Raw genomic sequence first — 21,799 nt, forward strand, 5'->3', positions numbered from 1 at the left:
TACACCATGTGATAATCATTGAAACTGTTCCATTAGCAGATAAGTTGTAACTGCGGATAATATACATAAACAGCACCAGCCTACCTAATGTAATATGATTGTGATTTTCCGGCTGCGAGTACCAGTGATGATGCGATACCGTAATTTCAACGACCTATATAAACAACATAGACTGGCTATGGAACCGCCATCTTTTGTAACGTCAAGGTGCAGCCTACTCGTCGTCTGCTAATACCAAATGTTGTTGCCAGAATGAGATTTTCACTCTGCAGCGGAGTGTGCGCTGATGTGAAACTTCCTGGCAGATTAAAACTGTGTGCCCGACCGAGACTCGAACTCGGGACCTTTGCCTTCCGCGGGCAAGCGCTCTACCAACTGAGCTACCGAAGCACGACTCACGCCCGGTACTCACAGCTTTACTTCTTCCAGTACCTCGTCTCGTACCTTCCAAACTTTACAGAAGCTCTCCTGCGAACCTTGCAGAACTAGCACTTTTGCTCTGACGACAATGCTCTTTGCTGGAAAAAAAGAGGAGCATCTATGTTTTCTTTTAATTGTTGGGGATAAGAAATGCCGATTGGACATTGTGCCTTTTTGAGGTCAGATAAGTTTGCATATAAAAGTAATCTGAAGTGAAGAGGTCAACATGTAATCGCGATTATCAAGAATAAAAGTTGAATTTGTGGGCAAAAAGAAGGTAAATATTTTTGTGAACCTTTATTCGATGTTGGATCCTCGGACCCTCATAAAAACCATTAGCCTTTTTAGCAATACAATGTATAGTGATTTCTACGCGAATTAACAATAGTGGGTGAATCTGCTACTGTCACGGTCCGAACGACGGGCAATATTTCGCCGTCAGCTTGTATGTACAAGAGCTTCCGTAAGCGACCAGTTTGCTAGTCAGAAGATAGCATACTGCCACTGTTGTTCAACCTTATCATTCTGTTAGTGTTTTCAGAAAAGAAAATCCTACGGCGACTGTGAATATTGTAGCTGCTAATGGATACGGCGTCTTCACCGCGAGTTGTAGCAGTTTTCTCCGACTTTGCCTGGCGTTCTCTGAGAACCGGAGATGCAGAAGCCTCCGACCGCCAACTCATCCTGTACCTAACCCGTTCTCTCCTTACAGCAGCCACGAAGGAAAACACAATCATCTATAGCCAAATTTTTTTCACAGATTGCTTACATTAGACAGGTAGAAATTTTTATAATGTATGCAGCTAGACAAAAAAATTCAAAAGAGAATTGTTTAATGCAGTACCTGTCTTATCTTTGTCAAAGACAAAAAGTCAAAGAGTAAGTTAATTAATTAATAATGCTTATTTTTGCATAGCAGTTTCATTTCAAGGTGTACCTTTTAGTTTGGCTGTACCAACACCAAAACAGGTTTTGCATAGAACAGATGGTCACTTTTTGTTGTCGGTTAATGTATGGACACGCCCGAGTTTATCATTTCTCAAAGCTTGACTGACTGTTCCACTTCTGCTTGGAAACACAATGATTTTCAGGCTTAGAGCGTAGTTTGTTTGTCCGCTTTGCACTGTCTCTGTTATTCATGAGCTGTTTTAATTCTTCAGTTATCCACGGCGCAAGCTTCCTTTGACTTTTTACGATCTTTAGGAGAGCATAGCAGGTTTCATTCTCACATTTACGGTTTTTAGGAGAGAATATTTGTCATAAATCTGAGTAAGTTTGTTTGTAAATTCAAAAACCTTTTCCTTTATGTCTGAGAATGGAATAGAAGACGTCCCCCAAACTAATTACTGCACTTAAGTTGCAAGTGAAGATAAATTAGTGTGCTTGAATTCTCGTTATGTGTCAGCTGTAGTTACATTCTACAACATTCTGGTATGTCATGAAAGTTAAGTCAAAGGGATGCCAGGTGCAGATAATTGAGAGGTATAAATTGCCCTGTTTGTGGATTTCGTTAAAAATATATGTATGAGAGTGTGACTGCTGTTCATATGATGGGCTGTAGCAAGCTGAAGTAGCGACACATTTCAGGAGGAAAACATCCGCTTGAATTTCTCGTTGTAAGGACTGCTGTATAGCAAATTTATGTTAGAGTCACTAGCTATAATTATGTACTCATAAGTGGATTCGAGAAAAGAAAGAACAGCTTCCATGAAGGAAAACCCACCTACTTTAGGAGTTTCGCAGAGGCCACATATCAACCACTTTATGTTAGGGAATTTCATTTCTGTATACATGTATTCCACTTCTTTCTCTTCATTATTGTTGCTGAATGTGTGTAGCACAGCAGGTGATAAATTAGACCGTATAAACACTCCTGCTACACCCTTCGTCTGTCACATCTGTCATGACTTTGAAGGATGTCGCCATCTAGATTTAATGGCCTTATTTCAGTACTTGGTTTGAGCCAGAGCTACGACAGAACTGTTACATGAATGTCTGTGTCCTGAAATATATGACTGAACTTAACGAGAAGACTGGCAGAGAAAGGCCATTCGCGGGTGTAACATGATGCATAGAGCACCAGGTGCTTCGAGGATGCCGGTGATGGGCAGTTGCGACTCTGGGTTCGCGCTTCCGTGGGAAAAAAAACGTACGAAAACGCTGAAGTGGGTGAGCGCATGTTCCAAGAAGTGAAAGTGACCGGTAATATCAGGAAAGAGGGAGGTTTTGTAGCCAAGGAGTGCGGGGTTTGCAGCAATTCTTAAACAGCCAAGTGGTGACAGCGGAAGAAAATCGCCAAACAGAGCTAGAATAATCTGTGCATAAGAGTAATGTAGGCAGGATAAATAGAATAAAAATAGAGTGTACAATTAATGGCGCTAATTATGAATATCAATAATAATATGATCATAAATTGCTAAATGGAAGTGGAAGTAAGACTAAGTTGGTACGATAATTAACAAAGCAGATAAGAAATAATTAATAACAGAAAGTAGTACTGAAGTAAAAGAAACAGTTAGTTAAGTTATTGCTGAGTATAATCTTCAGTACAAACACACAGACTAGCGTCAGGAAGAGATGACATGCGCTTAGCTCCTAAAGCAAAGATTTTTGAGTCCCTTTGCATTGCAAACTGATCTCTTTCGAGTTTCAGTCTTCACCATTATCCTATTTTCATTTGTCCATACGTTTTATAGGCCAGGTCTCAAAACCGCATTCTTCATAATTTTTAAATTTTCAGACGTGAGATACTCTCGTATTGTCAGACTCCACGAGATTCTTCTTCGCTGTGAAGATTTCAAATCTATTCCTGTACGACACAAACTTCACTATTATTGGTCTAGGTTTTGCTGATCATGGCGTCCTGTGTCCCACTCTATGAGTTCTGTTAACGTCATTCAGTGTCACCTTCAGGCGAAGCTTTTTGCTGACAAGATTCATCACTAATTGGTCAGTATTCTTTCTGCTAAGCTTCAGAATTGCGTCTCTGAAATTGTTCACGCCCGCCAGACTTCTCTGTAGGTTTCTGTTAGAATAATCGTGGCCTATCCTGAGTTTGCTTTAACGACTATCAGTGACAGCATCAGTGATGGTCTGGACAACAAGCCCGACCGCATCCTGTGCTTGTCGCGTGGTACTAACCTCAACCTTAACGCATTCTTAAAGTTGAAGACTTTACTTGAAATTTATATCTGTACTTCTAATCAGCATTTTCTCTTCGATTTCTTTACACTTTCTCTACGGCGAATTCGCTTTAGCATCCCTGTACTTCCTATTCATCTACTTCTTAACTGCTGTACTGGTGTATAGCTCTTCTTTGAAAAAAATTTTAGGATTTCGTTCATCCATTGTTTAATTAATTTATATCTTCTGTTATACAAGGTTTCTTGACATGCACTCTTCATAATCGCTAATCTGTAATCTGAGTCTGAATTTGGTTCTGGGAATGCCATACAATCCAATACATGATTTCGAAACCTCTACCTCATAGTGATGTAATCCAGCTGGTACGTTCCTATGTCGTCCAGTCTCTTCGAAGTATACCTTCTCGTCTCGAGATTATTGAGCAGTGTGTTGCTAATGCTTGCTGAAGTTAATGAACACATAAACGAGTCTTTCTCCTATCTGGTGGATGATTCCAGTCCCTCATTCTCCACTCTGTGTTTCGTTCCTTCACCTACTATGTTGGCCGGCCAGTGTGGCCGAGCGGTTCTAGTCGCTTCCGTCTGGAACCGCGCGACCGCTACGGTCGCAGGTTCGAATCCTGCCTCGGGCATGGATGTGTGTGATGTCCTTAGGTTAGTTAGGTTTAAGTAGTTCTGAGTTCTAGGGGACTGATGACCTCAGATGTTAAGTCCTATAGTGCTCAGAGCCATTTGAACCATTTTTTGAACCTACTATGTTGTTCCAATCCCCAGAGATTTTAAGATTTTTGTCTTCCTCAACATTCTGAGTGACCTGTTGATAGCCTTCTTTTCAGCTTCAGCATGTAACATTGAAAATGTAGATAAAATACGTTCCGCACCATGCAAAATTTTTCGGTATTTGATATCCGTTGATAACTTGTACTCTACTTCTGATTCTGAATGTGGAAGCTTTATTACAGAAACTACAGCTAATATGTAACGGATGTAATAATGTATTTATTTCTTACTGTGTACAATTGATGGTAATTACAATGGAAATATTGTAACTTCCTGGGTAATAGCCAAGGGAACTTTATTTTAATGTATCGTTAGCAACGACGAAGTGGCAGTAGGTGTGCCACTGTTTATCTTTACGTATGGAGAATCTCTGTCGTGCTTGAGCATAGAGGAAGCACAGCATCCGAGTCATGAAAGAGTGGGGAAATGTCTGTTGCGTGCTCCTGCAGAGGCGGTGGGCAGCTATTATCGCGCCAGTGTAGGCGCTCCAAATTCGTTAACCCGCGAATATTGAGAGCACGGGAGGAGTGAACAGGCGCAGGAAGCTGCAATTCTAGCTTTTGCCTGCCCCATAGTTATCCGTGGCGCTGGAGACCACCACCACCACCAGCAGCAGCAGCAGCAATAGCGGCAGCACAGCATTGTCGTCGGTTACTTCCTTCGTCGTCCGCCCAGCTACAACATCGTAAAACTGGTAACTAATACTGTATAGTCATTACCCAGTGGCATTTGCAATTTGAATGAAAATGCCGGAGACGACGTAGCTATCTGGATGCACTCTGAATAATTCTACTTATGTCTTGTCCACACTGTACTTTTTAAACAACCTTACGCGTTTCGACTTTTCCTCATTTTCGAAAATCAGGGCTATGTCAGTCATATGATACAATGTATCTAATGTTTTTATATGACTGACATAGCAATGCCTTTGAGAACGACAGAAAGTCGAAACGTATAAGGTTGATTAAAAATAAAGGTGTTGTGAAGACATAAGTAAGGCTATTAAAAGTTCATTGACATTTCTTTCAGAAACTTCAATAATTTTCGTCAATAACAACTTGCAGTAGTTAAAACGTGTAGGACACCTGTGTTTCATTGACCTTAGACATTGTTACCAAACACAGTTCCATGTAATCACAGAGTGTAGCAAAAACACGAAAGTTGATTTACTACTCGTACTTACTGCTAGTATTGTTTGTTTGCTAATGCCAAGCTTCAATCTAAATTCTGCTACCTCACTAACTGTTCAGTCTCGTACTGCAAAACAGAGGCTTAACTAATTTCCAATTTTGAGTATTAATTTCATTCAATTAAAGTAACGTAAAATTTCACTGGCAGAACTAATAACTAATGATACAGCACAAATTAAGAGTGCACAATTTAATTTATTCTGTATTTAGCTTAGCGAATAAATTCTGCTGGCTTGGTACGTATCTTATTTTTATGTTAAAACTAAATCAGTAGCTCTTTTGCTTATAGTAAATTCCATTTAATCCTTCAATAATTAAAAGTAATTTGCTTGACTTTTTCCAAATTTTGCATTACGTTATCCTGAGGTTATTGAAAGTCACTTTTTACGAAAAAAGGTTTCAGTTACAGTCAGTCATTTATTTAACCAGCAACTCCGTTTCCTCGTGAACTCTTGTGTTATTGAAAAAGGCGGCAAATCTTCTGTTGCTACGCCAGTGATTATTTGCTTAATTTTCTTTGCCATTACCGTTCTTAAGATTCTGGATATTCGTTGCCCCGACTGGCTGGCGACCGTTTAATTATCCCTTTCTTGACATTTAGTATTTTTTTATCAACAATATTTTTTGTCTTAAAATATTACATGGTACCCTTTTTCCAACTGTGTGGATCGTGAGTGATTGCACTAAATTCCCCCCATTTCAGTTGCTTTCGATAACGATCTCCTGTGATTTACTTCGGTTTCAGTAGCTTCGAAAACCTTCTCTCTTCCACCGGCATTCGACGTCAAAATCACCGTTTTTGAAGGGCTGAAACCATTCTCTATACGTCTTATACTAATTGGTGCCTCACCATTGGTCTTACCCAGCATTTTATGAGCCTCAGCTCCAGATGTCTTCTTGGTAAAGCAGAAATTTTAAACTTCCCGCTGATGCGACTACTGGGCTCCTAAGTTGAGATGTGCAGTCGAGAATAACTTAATGATGTAATCACAAATCGACTAATAATATGACGCCGTTATCTTTACAAACGCCGAACATTATTGTTTGATACTTACGACCTACCACCTATAAAACGAGATGCCGTTACTGCCACATATTGCAAAACAGCGGAAGTAATGTTGTAGACCTGAAATTATCCGAAATGATGTTTTGCTGTTGTTTTCCTGCATTACCGTATATTCTGGGTTGTAAATCAAACAGAAAAGTTTCCCATCAGAATAACGCTATAGCCTTTTCAGTAGTTGCAGAGGCCACAGTCTGGATGACTGACTGATCTGGCCTTGTAACACTAATCAAAACGGCCTTGCTGTGCTGCGACTGCAAACGGCTGAAAACAAGGGGAAACTACAGCCGTAATTTTTCCCGAGGCCATGCGGCTTTCTGTATGGTTCAATGATGATGGCGTCCTCTTGGGTAAAATATTCTGGAGGTAAAATAGTCACCCATTCGGATCTCCGGGCGAGGACTACTCAGGAGGACGTTGTTATCAGGTGAAAGAAAACTGGCGTTCTACGGATCGGAGCGTGGAATGTCAGTTCCCTTAATCGCGCAGTTAGGTTAGAAAATTTAAAAAGGGAAATGGATAGGTTAAAGTTAGATATTGTGGGAATTAGTGAAGTTCGGTGGCAGGAGAAACAAGACTTCTGGTCAGGTGAATACAGGATTATAAATACAAAATCAAATAGGGGTAATGCAGGAGTAGGTTCAATATGAATAAAAAAATAGGAGTGCGGGTAAGCTACTACAAACAGCATAGTTAACGCATTATTGTGGCCAAAATAGATACGAACCCACGCCTACCACAGTAGTACAAGTTAATGTGCCAACTAGCTCCGCACATGACGAAGAGATTGATGAAATGTATGATAAGATAAAAGAAATATTTCAGATAGTGAAGGGAGACGAAAATTTAATAGTCATGGGTGACCGTAACTCGATAGTAGGAAAAGGAAGAGAAGGAAACGTAGTAGGCGAATATGGAATAGGGTTAAGGAATGAAAGAGGAAGCCGCCTGGTAGAATTTTGCACAGAGCATAACTTAATCACAGATAACACTTGGTTCAAGAATCATAAAAGAATGTTGTATACATGGAAGAAGCCTGGAGATTCTAGAAGGTCTTAGATAGATTATGTAATGGTAAGACAGAGATTCAGGAACCAGGTTTTAAACTGTAAGACATTTCCAAGGGCAGCTGTGGTGTCCGACCACAATCTATTGGTTATGAACTGTAGATTAAAACTGGAAAGACTGCATAAAGATGGGAGTTTGAGGAGATGGGACCTGGATAAACTGAAAGAACCTGAGGTTGTAGAAAGCATCAGGGAGAGCATTAGGGAACGATTGACAAGAGTGGGGGAAAGAAATACAGTAGAAGAAGAATGGATAGCTTTGAGAGATGAAATAGTGAAGGTAGCAGACATTTAAGTAGGTAAAAAGACGAGGGCTAATAGAAATCCTTGGGTAACAGAAGAGATATTGAATTTAATTGATGAAAGGAGAAAATATAAAAATGCAGTAAATGAAGCAGGCAAAAAGGAATACAAACGTCTCAAAAATGAGATCGACAGAAAGTGGAAAATGGCTACGCAGGGATGGCTAGAGGACAAATACACTCCTGGAAATTGAAATAAGAACACCGTGAATTCATTGTCGCAGGAAGGGGAAACTTTATTGACACATTCCTAGGGTCAGATACATCACATGATCACACTGACAGAACCACAGGCACATAGACACAGGCAATACACCATGCAAAATGTCGGCACTAGTACAGTGTATATCCACCTTTCGCAGCAATGCAGGCTGCTATTCTCCCATGGAGACGATCGTAGAGATGCTGGATGTAGTCCTGTGGAACGGCTTGCCATGCCATTTCCACCTGGCGCCTCAGTTGGACCAGCGTTCGTTCTGGACGTGCAGACCGCGTGAGACGACGCTTCATCCAGTCCCAAACATGCTCAATGGGGGACAGATCCGGAGATCTTGCTGGCCAGGGTAGTTGACTTACACCTTCTAGAGCACGTTGGGTGGCACGGGATACATGCGGACGTGCATTGTCCTGTTGGAACAGCAAGTTCCCTTGCCGGTCTAGGAATGGTAGAACGATGGGTTCGATGACGGTTTGGATGTACTGTGCACTATTCAGTGTCCCCTCGACGATCACCAGTGGTGTACGTCCAGTGTAGGAGATCGCTCCCCACACCATGATGCCGGGTGTTGGCCCTGTGTGCCTCGGTCGTATGCAGTCCTGATTGTGGCGCTCACCTGCACGGCGCCAAACACGCATACGACCATCATTGGCACCAAGGCAGAAGCGACTCTCATCGCTGAAGACGACACGTCTCCATTCGTCCCTCCATTCACGCCTGTCGCGACACCACTGGAGGCGGGCTGCACGATGTTGGGGCGTGAGCGGAAGACGGCCTAACGGTGTGCGGGACCGTAGCCCAGCTTCATGGAGACGGTTGCGAATGGTCCTCGCCGATACCCCAGGAGCAACAGTGTCCCTAATTTGCTGGGAAGTGGCGGTGCGGTCCCCTACGGCACTGCGTAGGATCCTACGGTCTTGGCGTGCATCCGTGCGTCGCTGCGGTCCGGTCCCAGGTCGACGGGCACGTGCACCTTCCGCCGACCACTGGCGACAACATCGATGTACTGTGGAGACCTCACGCCCCACGTGTTGAGCAATTCGGCGGTACGTCCACCCGGCCTCTCGCATGCCCACTATACGCCCTCGCTCAAAGTCCGTCAACTGCACATATGGTTCACGTCCACGCTGTCGCGGCATGCTACCAGTGTTAAAGACTGCGATGGAGCTCCGTATGCCACGACAAACTGGCTGACACTGACGGCGGCGGTGCACAAATGCTGCGCAGCTAGCGCCATTCGACGGCCAACACCGCGGTTCCTGGTGTGTCCGCTGTGCCGTGCGTGTGATCATTGCTTGTACAGCCCTCTCGCAGTGTCCGGAGCAAGTATGGTCGGTCTGACACACCGGTGTCAATGTGTTCTTTTTTCCATTTCCAGAAGTGTATAAGGATGTAGAGGCGCATATCACTAGGGATAAGATAGATACTGCCTACAGGAAAATTAAAGAGACCTTTGGAGAGAAGAGAACCACTTGCATGAATATCAAGAGCTCAGATGGAAACCCAGTTCTAAGCAAAGAAGGGAAAGCAGAAAGGTGGAAGGAGTACATAGAGGGTCTATACAAGGGCGATGTTCTTCAGGACAATATTATGGAAATGGAATAGAATGTAGACGAAGATGATATAGGAGATAAGATACTGCGTGAAGAGTTTGACAGAGCACTGAAAGACCTGAGTCGAAACAAGGCCCCGGGAGTAGGCAAAATTCCATTAGAACCACTGACAGCCTTGGGAGAGCCAGTGCTGACAAAACTCTACCATCTGGTGAGCAAGATATATGAGACAGGCGAAATACCCTCAGACTTCAAGAAGAATGTAGTAATTCCAATCCCAAACAAAGCAGGTGTTGAAAGATGTGAAAATTACAGAACTGTCAGTTTAATAAGTCACGGCTGCAAAATACTAACGCGAATTCTTTACAGACGAATGGAAAAACTAATAGAAGCCGACCCCGGGGAAGATCAGTTTGGATTCCGTAGAAATATTGGAACACGTGAGGCATACTGACCCTATGACTTATCTTAGAAATAAGATTAAGGAAAGTCAAACCTACGTATACTCTCTTTCAAATTCTGAAGGTGGCAGGGGTAAAATACAGGGAGCGAAAGGCTATTTACAATTTGTACAGAAACCAAATGGCAGTTTTAAGAGTCAAGGGGCATGAAAGGGAAGCAGTGATTGGGAAGAGAGTGAGACGGGGTTGCAGCCTATATCCGATGTTATTCAATCTGTGTATTGAGGAAGCAGTAAAGGAAACAAAAGTAAAATTCGGAGTAGGAAATAAAATCCATGAAGAAGACATTGTAATTCTGTCAGAGACAGCAAAGGACCTGCAACAGCAGCAGAAAGGAATGGACAGTGTCTTGAAAGGAGGATATAAGATGAAAATAAACAAAAGCAAAACGAGGATAATGGAATGTAGTCGAATTGAAACGGGTGATGCTGCGGGAAGATATAAAATGTAGACTGGCAATGGCAAGGAAAGCGTTTCTGAAGAAGAGAAATTTGTTAACATCGAGTATAGATTTAAGTGTCAGGATGTCGTTTCTGAAAGCATTTGTATGGAGTGTAGCCATGTATGGAAGTGAAACGTGGACTATAAATTGTTTAGACAAGAAGAGAATAGAAGCTTTCGAAATGTGGTGTTACAGAAGAATGCTGAAGATTAGATGGGTAGATCACATAACTAATGAGGAGGTTGTGAATAGAGTTGGAGAGAAAAGAAATTTGTGGCAGAACTTGACTAGAAGAAGGGATCGGTTGGTAGGGCATATTCTGAGGCATCACAGGACCACCAATTTAGTATTGCAGGGCAGCGTGGAGGGTAAAAATCGCAGAGGGAGACCAAGAGATGAATATACTTAACCGATTCAGAAGGATGTAGGTTCCAGTAGGTAGTGGGAGACGAAAAAGCTTGCACAGGATAGAGTAGCATGGAGAGCTGCATCAAACCAGTCTCTGGACTGAAGACCACAACAACAACAACAACAACGCCACACTGCGCGACACATATTTCTGAAATTTGGCTCAAAGGTGCCTCCAACCTTCATCTGGAATGTTGCAAAAGCATGGCGCCCAGCGATATCACCCTTGGGCCATGCGACACCTCGGATCGCAAGGTGTCCAGACAAGTGAAAACAAGGCCACAAATCGAAAGTTCATGCGAGCTGTAAGACGGTTTAATATAGTCGCACTGTCGCCAAATCTAACCACAATTCTGCCCATCGCCACCATGAGCGTGTCACATGACGGAAAGCTCATCACATCCCCCATTTCAGACACACCGCAGCTCAGAATCGACACGAAAAGCCACACGGGGTGGCATAAATGGCGCCAATAAGACCGCTCTAAGGACATTGCGGGCTTGTATATCCATTGAACGTGATTGCTTCCCTTTGCGGTGCAGCGTGACAGCAATTTTTGTTCTCATGTAGAAGTTATAACCACTAGGGACCACTGAAAACGATTCGAATAAATTAGAGCGTGATCCAAAGTAGGAAAGGATACTTTGGCTTTTTCAACCCTTCTGCTTTCCGTCTCCCTGTGGCATGATCACATGCGAGTGCAACATTAAACGTGCCTCAATAAAACGGCAAAAATGTCCCCCTAAGTTCAAACTCCCCTATACCACAATTCGGAAACTTCTTCGGTGCCACCCACGCAACTTTGGGCAGCGCTTTAGAAATGTATCTTAAGATATTTTTTTTTAACAAGTCAGCCTGGTTATTGCCCTAGCACCTGAGGGTTAGGCAACGCATTCGACACCTCTTGCGTGTGATTTGCCTACCCCTAAGCGCTGGAAAAAGCCGCCAGCTGAATTGGTGTCAAGAGTTTCTGACGGGCACATTTATAACGTGCTAGACAAAGTTGCAAGCATGGTACCAGGGTTGTTGCCGAACTGGGGCGTCCCAAAGGGACCGTTTCCCATTTTATTCACGCACAAATTAATGTTGCACTCCAGCGTGATCCAGCGACATAGGAGGGCGGAAAGCAGGAAGGCAAAAATTTTAAGTACCCTTTGCTGCTTCGGATCACGCTCAAATTTCAGCATATGGTTTTAAACGGTCCGTAGTGGTTCTAACCTGTAACCGAGAGGAAAAAATTGCGGTCGCGCTGCACTCCAAAGAGAAAACTCATTCATATATTTCCGTGTCCTGTCAGAATTTTCAGAAGGTAGTAACTCGGATGGCCTTGTTACCCTCAATCAGGTCCTGTGTTGTGTAGGTTTGTTCAAGTTGTGGACAAATTAGCAGGTGGGCCGGGGCTTGCAGGAGGTATCTCCATCAGCTGGAAGAATGCCCCATTTTCGCTTGTTTGAAAAAGGAACGCCCATCCTAAGACGATTGAGTGATCTCCAAATAGGGTAGGCAAAGTCATTTCCTGGAGCTAGCTCTTTCTTTATAGGGATATCAGGTGGTAGCTTGCTCTTCCACCTGGTGATGCGGTTAGACTCCTCTTGTGGTTGAGTCCTGGCCTCCAAAGAGATGCGATTACATTACACAGGGGCGTAGACCCACGATGATGTTAGAGAAAGATTAAAATGTCAGCAGCGTTAAAAATCGTCGATAACATGTTCCTGGTGCTAATCGCACTGCAGACTGCCGTTTCCAGCCTCGAAGTATGCGGGAATCAATTCCCCTGAGAAAGGGTTGGTTTTATTGGCGCCCTTTATGCCAGCCCTAGCGGCATTTTCGTGTCTGAAATGTTTACCTCGGCCACCCATAAGCAACCACGTGATTTCAGCGCTAGGTGACTTGGTTCGATCACAACTTTCTCATCATGTGACATGGCCACAGTGACATTGGACAGAATTGTGGTGAAATCTGGTGCCAATGTGAGACCATTAATTCACCTTACTGCCCACATGAACATCTGAGCTGTGAACTTTCTTCGCTTGTCTCGATACTCTCCTGTTTGAAACACTGCCAAGCCAAAAGTTGACGTCGCAGGCCGTCACGCTTTTGGGCGGACACAGAGGGAGGTTGTAGGCACCTTCGAGAATAATTTTAAACTTATGAGATGGAATGGAAAATAATTATGTCGTTCCGAAAGAGTGATTTTGTTGTGCAGAGTATGATAAATTTGAGGTATAGATATTGGAACAGCTATTTCTTACAGCAAAACCAGTTGCACCTTTCCACATGTAAACGAGGGAGAAAGGTATGGGTACCGAAGATTATTTTGCAGACCATCCAAAGCAGTAGTGCAGGAATGGAATCCGTTCACATTTTCACCAAAAACGTTATCTTATGGAGCTACATCATGATTTTTCTTCACTACATTTGCATATCAGTATTTCAAATAAGTTAACGTTACGGGATTGCCATGCTGCAGCTTGCAATATATCATATAAATGAACTCACTTTAATCTAGTGGTTAGAGTGTATTAGTGTGGACCTGTGGAGAGAATATGTGTCTCGAAATTATGTTGCTATTTAGTGAGATCAAATTAGTTTGCAGAGTTTTTTGTTAAATCCATTTAAACCAATCATCAGTTGTTTCTTAATCTTTCTATTCTTGAAAAAAAGAAGACAATGAATCAGGCACCCATTAATGTTCAGTCTGTTAATTGCAATAGGTATCTACTCGCACACTGGTTGAAACAATGTAGCGCTTCAGAATCCAACACTGTGGAATTTGTTACTATTATTCCGTGCTGTCTATCTTGGCCTCGTAATCCCTTAAAACATGACGAGAATTAAAAACTTACAGAATATGAATATCGACCAACAGTGCATAAACATATTCTCGTCATATTTTGAGCGACTGTGAGGTCAAATTACATTGCTACGTTTCACGTACAAATACACTGTTTGATAATGTGAGCTAACAGACGCAACGTCTCTTTTCTGGCAAATTGTTCATACTTCTTTGTTTTCTATTGGCTACTTCAACATCCGTGAGTGACAGATTGAGAAAATAATTGGTTCAAATTGGTTCAAATGGCTCTAAGCACTATGGGACTTAACATCTGAGGTCATCAGTCCCCTAGAACTTAGAGCTACTTAAACCTAACTAACCTAAGGACATCACACACATCCGTGCCCGAGGCAGGATTCGAACCTGCGACCGTAGTAGCAGCTCGGTTCCAGACTGAAGGGCCTAGAACCGCTCGGCCACAGAGCCCGGCCAGAATTGCGAGTGAAACACTTTGAGTCCACGAAAGGAAGAACGTAACTAAAGCATTTATAGAGAAACGTGAAACCCTTTTTCACTTTCAGAACAACCTAACGTCAAGTAAACTACTTTGCGTCTAACTAATATGCCAGTAAAAGTCAGCCGTCCGCTGTGGCCGAGCGGTTCTAGACGCTCCAGTCTGGAACCGCGCTGCTGCTACGGCCGCAAGTTCGAATCCTGCCTCGGGCATGGATGTGTGTGATGTCCTTAGGCTAGTTCGGTTTAAGTAGTTCTAGGCCTAGGGGACTGATGACCTCAGATGTTAGGTCCCATAGTGCTTTGAGCCATTTCAACCATTTGAAGTAAAAGTCAAAGAACTGACCCCAAGGCACGGACGCCTAAGTATAAATATGTACACCGTGAGGTAGTAACGCTTATGTGACAGGAACGTAGACGGATGATTCTGCAGATGGAGCTCTACTCTGTTCTCATGTTTGATGTAACAGTACTATGTTCACCAGGCGTGTACCAGACAGACTTTCGGACTGATTATTGGTAGTAAGATTACTCTTTCAGTCAGTAAAAAAAAAAAAAAATAATTCTGGACCATCAAGAATCTCGTTTATCGTCCTTATCCTTATCTGTGTTTATTTGTATTTTTCCGTGTACGCAGCTCTTCCTCGAATGGAAATAGAACTGACCTATGGTGAGGTCATAGCGATTAGTCCAACACTTAAATACGGAGATGGCCAGTCGTCTCTGTTCTGTAGGAGACACCGTCACCGATCCTTGTCATCGTAAGTAAAAGTCAGCTTTGTGAAATGGCAGTACTGTTACAAACTAAACCTTCATCAAGCCCTGAAACAGAAGAAACTGAAGTGTTTGTTTCAATAGAATATGATGCCAGTTTTCAGAGTACTTTCTAATTACAGTGTGATCTACTACCATGTACAATTTTGATCCTAATATTATTTACATTTATACGAAATCTGGTATCTTCATATACAAAAATTCAGCTCGCGTATGTTTGCGCTCGTAAAACTCGAAAATTAGTCAATCGATTGATTTGAAATTTTGACACAATATTGCAATGGAATACGTGTGGTACACCTATTTTTAATGTAAATATGTAACGTATAAAGGGTAAACATTCTCACCAAAAATCTCGAAAAGTTCTTGACGGCTTTACTACAGATTTTTTCACGCGCATGATTAATACTTGAAACAATCTTCCTTTTCGGATGAAAATGCGATTCAAACGAGGCTCGACCAGTTGTACAGGAAAACGCGACGAACTTTAAAACGATTGTGTAAACCTTTCTACTTCTAAAGTCGTTTTTGAGTCTGGATGATGTCTGAGAAATTGGTAAACTTCATTTGATTCTAAAATACGTAAATCTCAGTGCAGGGCAAATGAACTATGTGAAAATTAAATTCTGAACGGAAGTGTATGGAGCTCATGCTATACGATGTGAAATCCAGGCTACCCAGTACATCACACGATTCGCCTGCGAGAGAGCAGTCCGTTTTCGAAAATATTTATGTACACTGTCTGACTGCAAAACAAAATGATTCAGATTAAAATTGTGAACTTCAATATAGGTAATCACTTGTAAACAATTACTATACCAGAATTGTTATTTTAATTAAAGAAAAATGTACGTATAAATTAAGACATCTGATTTTGTGGTAAACAGCCTGATAACTCACACGTCAGCACTTTTCTGATATCTTTTACTCATATGAAATATCTGAACTGGTTCTTTCACAAATACTTTCCCAGAATCACTGTACTATACAGTCGACACGAATTTTGAAATTAAATATCTTGGCCTACCTGTCCCCACGGTACGTTCATCTGTTCTGCTACCTCTCACTTTTAGGAAAATGAAGAAACTGTCAACAATCAAATTTCATTTGCAGTGCTTGCGAAGTGCAGTACAATACAGTAACTTATCACTTTTCATAAAAATACTTCCTCAGCACAAAACTCTCGATGTGCAATGTGAGTATCCAAAGCACATTCATAAAGCTAAAGATGAAAAATGAGAAACTAAACTTAACGACTCTTAAATGAAAACAAAGATTTCAAGTATAACTATGCTTTCTTACCAACAATACACTCTTTCATAAATTTCTCACAACTAGACAAATTATCAAAAATTTTTCTCAATAATTTTCCTGTGTAAACTTACTTTCCTTGACATTTATTTCGATTATAAGACAAATCCACGTTCTGCACTATAAAGCTTCTTACCGTAAATTTTATCCGTACACAACGTTCTAACAATAAACACTACACAGTTACGAATATATAAAAAAGCTAGATTACTTTAGGAAACTTCCCTTCTGTCATTCTCACATTAATATCAACTCAGTTCCACGAGATTTTTCCTCAGAGTAAATTAATACAAAATGCTTTTCAAATAATGCTGACTCCGCTACAAGGCAGTCCAGCCTTCACTCTTCACTAGGCAAGTACATAGCCAGATCGTCTAACGCACACTGACCGCTTCTCTGACAAAGTAAAAGTAGCCCCTTTGCCAAAATCTGTAGTTTCATGAACAGAAATGGTTATGCCTGTACTACACAAACTCAGTACAATAATCAAATTCTCAATGGGTGGTGTTTATACTATGAAAATAATTAATATTGCCCAACATACGGAATACATTATATCTTCACTAACAATTTACACCACGAAGAATAGAAAAATAAATCTCCTGACACAAAATTAAGGATTTTCAATAGCGCTCTAATTTATGCTGCAGGTATATGGCCAGAGCGTCGCGCAACTACCATAAGTTGCTTTGACCCGTTCTCTCGCTTATGCTTGCAGGACAAAATTACTATAACAGTATTCCACAGTGTTATGCAGAGGTGGCACCTTTATCAAATTATAGAATAACACGTATGAGATTAAAAAGTGCGCTTCTCTGATTTTTGTCGAAGTCTATGGGAATATATGCCACTGTGTACTAGCTCTCCTGTTAAGCAAACAAGCCTATGAGCATATCCACCGACCTCTGCTAATCCAACGTGACGTTTATCCAACAAACACGAGCGCAGTTACGACATAAACCTTAAACAATTTTCGTAAATTTATCCGTCTATTGATATCCTATTACAATTATTTTTAAGATATCTTTTATTTTTAGAGCTGTACTTGTGAAATTTCACATTAGTCTCAATGAAAGATCTAAGACGTGATTTCACATTTCTTTATGTTTTGAAAACTATATACAAGAACGTAAATCGTGAAATCTACGAGATTTGCTGTAACATAATACGCTGTGAGTAGTTGTAGTAGTTTTATTGATCTTGGGACCCTTTTCGTAACGATATTGGCCATGACGTAGATACTCGACGTGTTTGAGGAAACGACGGTCATTGTTTTCGACGTGATACAGACGACTTCTACGACACGAAGTTTTCAGCTGGAATGTTGGTGCAGTGGGTAGGGTCGCGGACGCTCTGTATTGCGCCCTGTGTTCGCAAACCAATTACTTTTTTGTTTTATTTTGTATCCTTTATTTATTTATTTTCTCATTAATCTACGTATACGTGTAGAATTTACTAGACGGATGTCTCTTATCGAATTGGGGGATACAAGGGCGCTATATAAATTGTAAAATTACAACATCGTTTTACGATAAGTGTCATAGATACATTTATTATATCTTATTTGTGTGTATGTTATTTTCAGGGTCACAGTCTTTTTAAATTTTCGCGTTCTTATATTTCATTCTTATGCCAATTCTTATATTAATTCTAGCAGTCCTATTCTGTTTTTATCTTTATTTGAGGAATAATTGATTAATTCCCGTGAATGATGCCACTCGTAGAAACATTCGAGACATAGAAATTTCTAACACGTCGACCATCGTACGACGGCAGGTTGCCGCAGCGATATTCCTCCGTATGGACCTCAGTCGGGGAGGAAACGTCGTTAATATTGCTGAAGATTTCGCACATTGTCAATAATATGGTCACAAACCATACATAACGGATCGCCTTAAGGAGAACCGGCGCTTGCAAACAATTATGAGCCAAGATACACTACAGGAATCTCACCGAAAACAATTTCAAATAATGTTCTCATTCATTTATTGGTCATTTTTAAGTACAATTAGTAGATGCATAAGAGCAACGTAATTGCACTGTAGATTTGAAAACATTTATGTAGTACACATCTACTGACTTGATTAGATAAATGAAAAACAAAAATTACGTCGCTAACTTTGACCGTCGTTTTCTCAGAAACGCTTGAGAACCTACGGATAAGCCGAGTCACGGTTATCTTGACCCCTCTTGCACTGAGTAGCGTTTCTGCGAAATCAGCTGATGACATTTGCTGTATTTTCCTCGTTTGTTCTGCTTCACATGATCACTATTTTCCCGAGTCTGTGTACATTTACATAGTGCAAGTAATTTTGGGTACGTAATGTTGTTTTTAATTCAACAGTATATTCCATTTTCTTCTGCGGAGAGCCGTATATTGTGCCTTTTATATAGATGAGACATCCTTCTTTGCTAAAGGGATCTTTTGTAAATTATGATCAACAGCCACGTTAATTGTGCTGCAAACTCGCTGTGGATTACTATACGAGTCCCATTGGTCACTGGAGCCTTCTAGAACTAGAGCGATTTGAATTCAAGTTCTATATCCCTAGTATATACATTTACATCTCTCATATTAGAAATTAAATTGTAGCAACGTTTTTTACCTTTTTCTGGGTGAAAAATATTCGATTACATATTACAGATTTTCAGGTTTCGCTTTGCTACTGTACTTTTCGGGTCACTAACAGTCATATGACCACATAAGGCTGTTCCACATCAGTTTAGCATCCGAAACAAGAATGATAACTTTGATGTGAGATGGAAGTGACAGACATAAAGGCTGTCTGGATTCAAAAGCCCCATCTGCTAAGGCAACCGAAAATCATATTAGCAACCTATCTTGTGGCCAAGACAGACATGAAGCCCACGCCTACTACAGTAGTACAAGTTTATATGCCAACTAGCTCTGCACATGACGAAGAAATTGGAGAAATGTATAATTAAATAAAAGAAATTATTCAGATAGTGAAGGGAGACGAAAATTTAATTGTCATGGGTGACTGGAATTCGGTAGTATGGAAACGGAGAGAAGGAAACGTAGTAGGTGAATATGGATTGGGGCTAATAAATGAAAGGAGAAGCCGCCTGGCAGAATTTTGCACAGAGCACAACTTACTCATAGCTAACACTTGGTTCAAGAATCATAAAAGAAGGTTGTATACATGGAAGAAGCCTGGAGATACTGACAGGTTTCAGATAGAATATATAATGGTAAGACTGAGATTTAGGAACCAGGTTTAAAATTGCAAGACATTTCCAGGGGCAGATGTGGACTCTGACTACAATCTATTGGTTATGAACTATAAATAAAAACTGAAGAAACTACAAAAAGGTGGGAATTTAAGGAGATGGGACGTGGATAAACTGACTAAACCAGAGGTTGTACAGTGTTTCAGGGAGAGCATAAAGGAACAATTGACAGGAATGGGGGAAAGAAATACAGTAGAAGAAGAATGGGTAGCTTTGAGAGATGGAATAGTGAAGGCAGCAGAGGATCTAGTAGGTAAAAAGACGAGGGCTAGTAGAAATCCTTGGGTAACAGAAAAAATATTGAAATTAATTGATGAAAGGAGAAAATATAAAAATGCAGTAAATGAAGCAGCAAAAAGGAATAAAAACGTCTCAAAAATCGACAGAAAGTGCAAAATGGCTAAGCAGGGATGGCTAGAGGACAAATTTAAGGATGTAGAGGCTTATCTCACTAGGGGTAAGATAGATACTCCCTACAGGAAAATTAAAGAGACCTTTGGAGAAAAGAGAATCACTTGTATGAATATCAAGAGCTCAGATGGAAACCCAGTTCTAAGCAAAGAAGGGAAGGCAGAAAGGTGGAAGGAGTACATAGAGGGTCTATACAAGGGCGATGTTCTTTAGGACAATATTATAGAAATGGAATAGAATGTAGACGAAGATGAAATAGGAGATACGATACTGCGCGAAAAGTTTGACAGAGCACTGAAGGACCTGAGTCGAAACAAGGCCCCGGGAGTAGACAACATTCCATTAGAACTACTGACGGCCTTGGGAGAGCCAGTCCTGACAAAACTCTACCATCTGGTGAGCAGGATGTATGAGACAGGCGAAATACCCTCAGACTTCAAGAAGAAAATAATAATTCCAATCCCAAAGAAAGCAGGTGCTGACAGATCTAAAAATTACCGAACAATCAGATTAATAAGTCCAGGATGCAAAATACTAACGTGAATTCTTTACAGACGAATGGAAAAACTGATAGAAAAGCGGAAAAACATCATCCGCTAAGTCTAAACGGTGGTGATAATTTGTGATAAGTATCGTGACAGACGGTCATCGTAGGCAATAGTGTTGAAAAATAAGAGGACGACAGCAGTAAAAGTCGTTACAGAACTGAATGTCGGCCTCGTGATCCTTGCCAGCACTAAAACGAAATGAACAGGGCTCCAAAAGAGGGAATTGCAAAGTGATGTGGAATTTCAAAACCACGTATCACCGATCCAAATTCCCGTAACTCGAAAACGTAGTGCTGAAACCATTAAAACCAAAAATGACATTTGGACGGATCAGTCTTTTTTAACTCTCTCAGCTTCCTATCCAGCGTCCCAAGAGTGAAACATGCCGGGGATTCGGTAATTATCTGATCAGCCACATCGTGGAACTCCATGGGACCTATGGTTACTCCGGAAGGCACATTACTACCGAGGATTGTGTGTCCATAACGAAATAATAACCAACTAGTTGCATAAAAGGAGTTTAATTTTGTTAGCGGTTTCGGGAACTTGGTTCCCTTCTACATCTACATCTACATCTACATCTACATCCATACTCCGCAAGCCACCTGACGGCGTGTGACGGAGGGTACCTTGAGTACCTCTATCGGTTCTCCCTTCTATTCCAGTCTCGTATTGTTCGTGGAAAGAAGGATTGTCGGTATGCCTCTGTGTGGGCTCTAATCTCTCTGATTTTATCCTCATGGTCTCTTCGCGAGATATCAGTTATACTAATCGCATTACTTCCGAGTGTCAACAATAAAGTGCATACAGGTCCTAAAAATATTCAGGAGCAGTAAGTGATACAACACTGAATCCGCTAATGGATTCAGTGTTACGATCATTGCTTTTAATTCACAGAAGGTTGCTTTGACTTTTCTATATACTGAGGCTGTCCTAACAATCGTTTCCTTTTCCATTTCCTCATTTTTTCCTAAAGCCATTTCCTTAGCTTCTCTGCACTCCCCACTCATTTCATTACTAAGTGACTTGTATTTGCGTATTCCTGAATTTCCCTTGACATCTTTGTTCTTCTTTCATCGACCAACTGAAGTATTTCTCATGTTAGCCCTGGTTACCTTCTATGTACCTATGTTTTTCCTTTCAAATTCCGTGACTGTAATTTTTAAGA

The 21,799-nt window shown here is 41.2% G+C and overlaps 2 protein-coding genes and 1 non-coding gene across 3 annotated transcripts in view; 1 reads left to right on the forward strand and 2 right to left on the reverse strand.

Annotated features, from left to right (window-relative positions):
• The window catches only part of LOC126455904 (uncharacterized), a 290,245-nt gene that overhangs the window by 235,912 nt on the left and 32,534 nt on the right, over positions 1-21,799 (reverse strand). The window lies entirely within an intron of this gene.
• Positions 317-391, reverse strand: Trnap-cgg (transfer RNA proline (anticodon CGG)). The gene has a single exon. It is a non-coding gene; the product is annotated as a tRNA-Pro (tRNA).
• LOC126457040 (hemolymph lipopolysaccharide-binding protein-like) overlaps positions 15,013-21,799 on the forward strand; it is a 35,580-nt gene continuing 28,793 nt past the window's right edge. Inside the window, exon 1 of the mRNA XM_050093028.1 lies at positions 15,013-15,096. Coding sequence (XP_049948985.1) covers positions 15,045-15,096 — 52 coding nt within the window. The 5' untranslated portion in view covers positions 15,013-15,044. The remainder of the gene's footprint in view (positions 15,097-21,799) is intronic.

The sequence above is a fragment of the Schistocerca serialis genome, chromosome 2, assembly GCF_023864345.2.
Source record: "Schistocerca serialis cubense isolate TAMUIC-IGC-003099 chromosome 2, iqSchSeri2.2, whole genome shotgun sequence".
Taxonomy (NCBI): Eukaryota; Metazoa; Arthropoda; class Insecta; order Orthoptera; family Acrididae; genus Schistocerca; species Schistocerca serialis.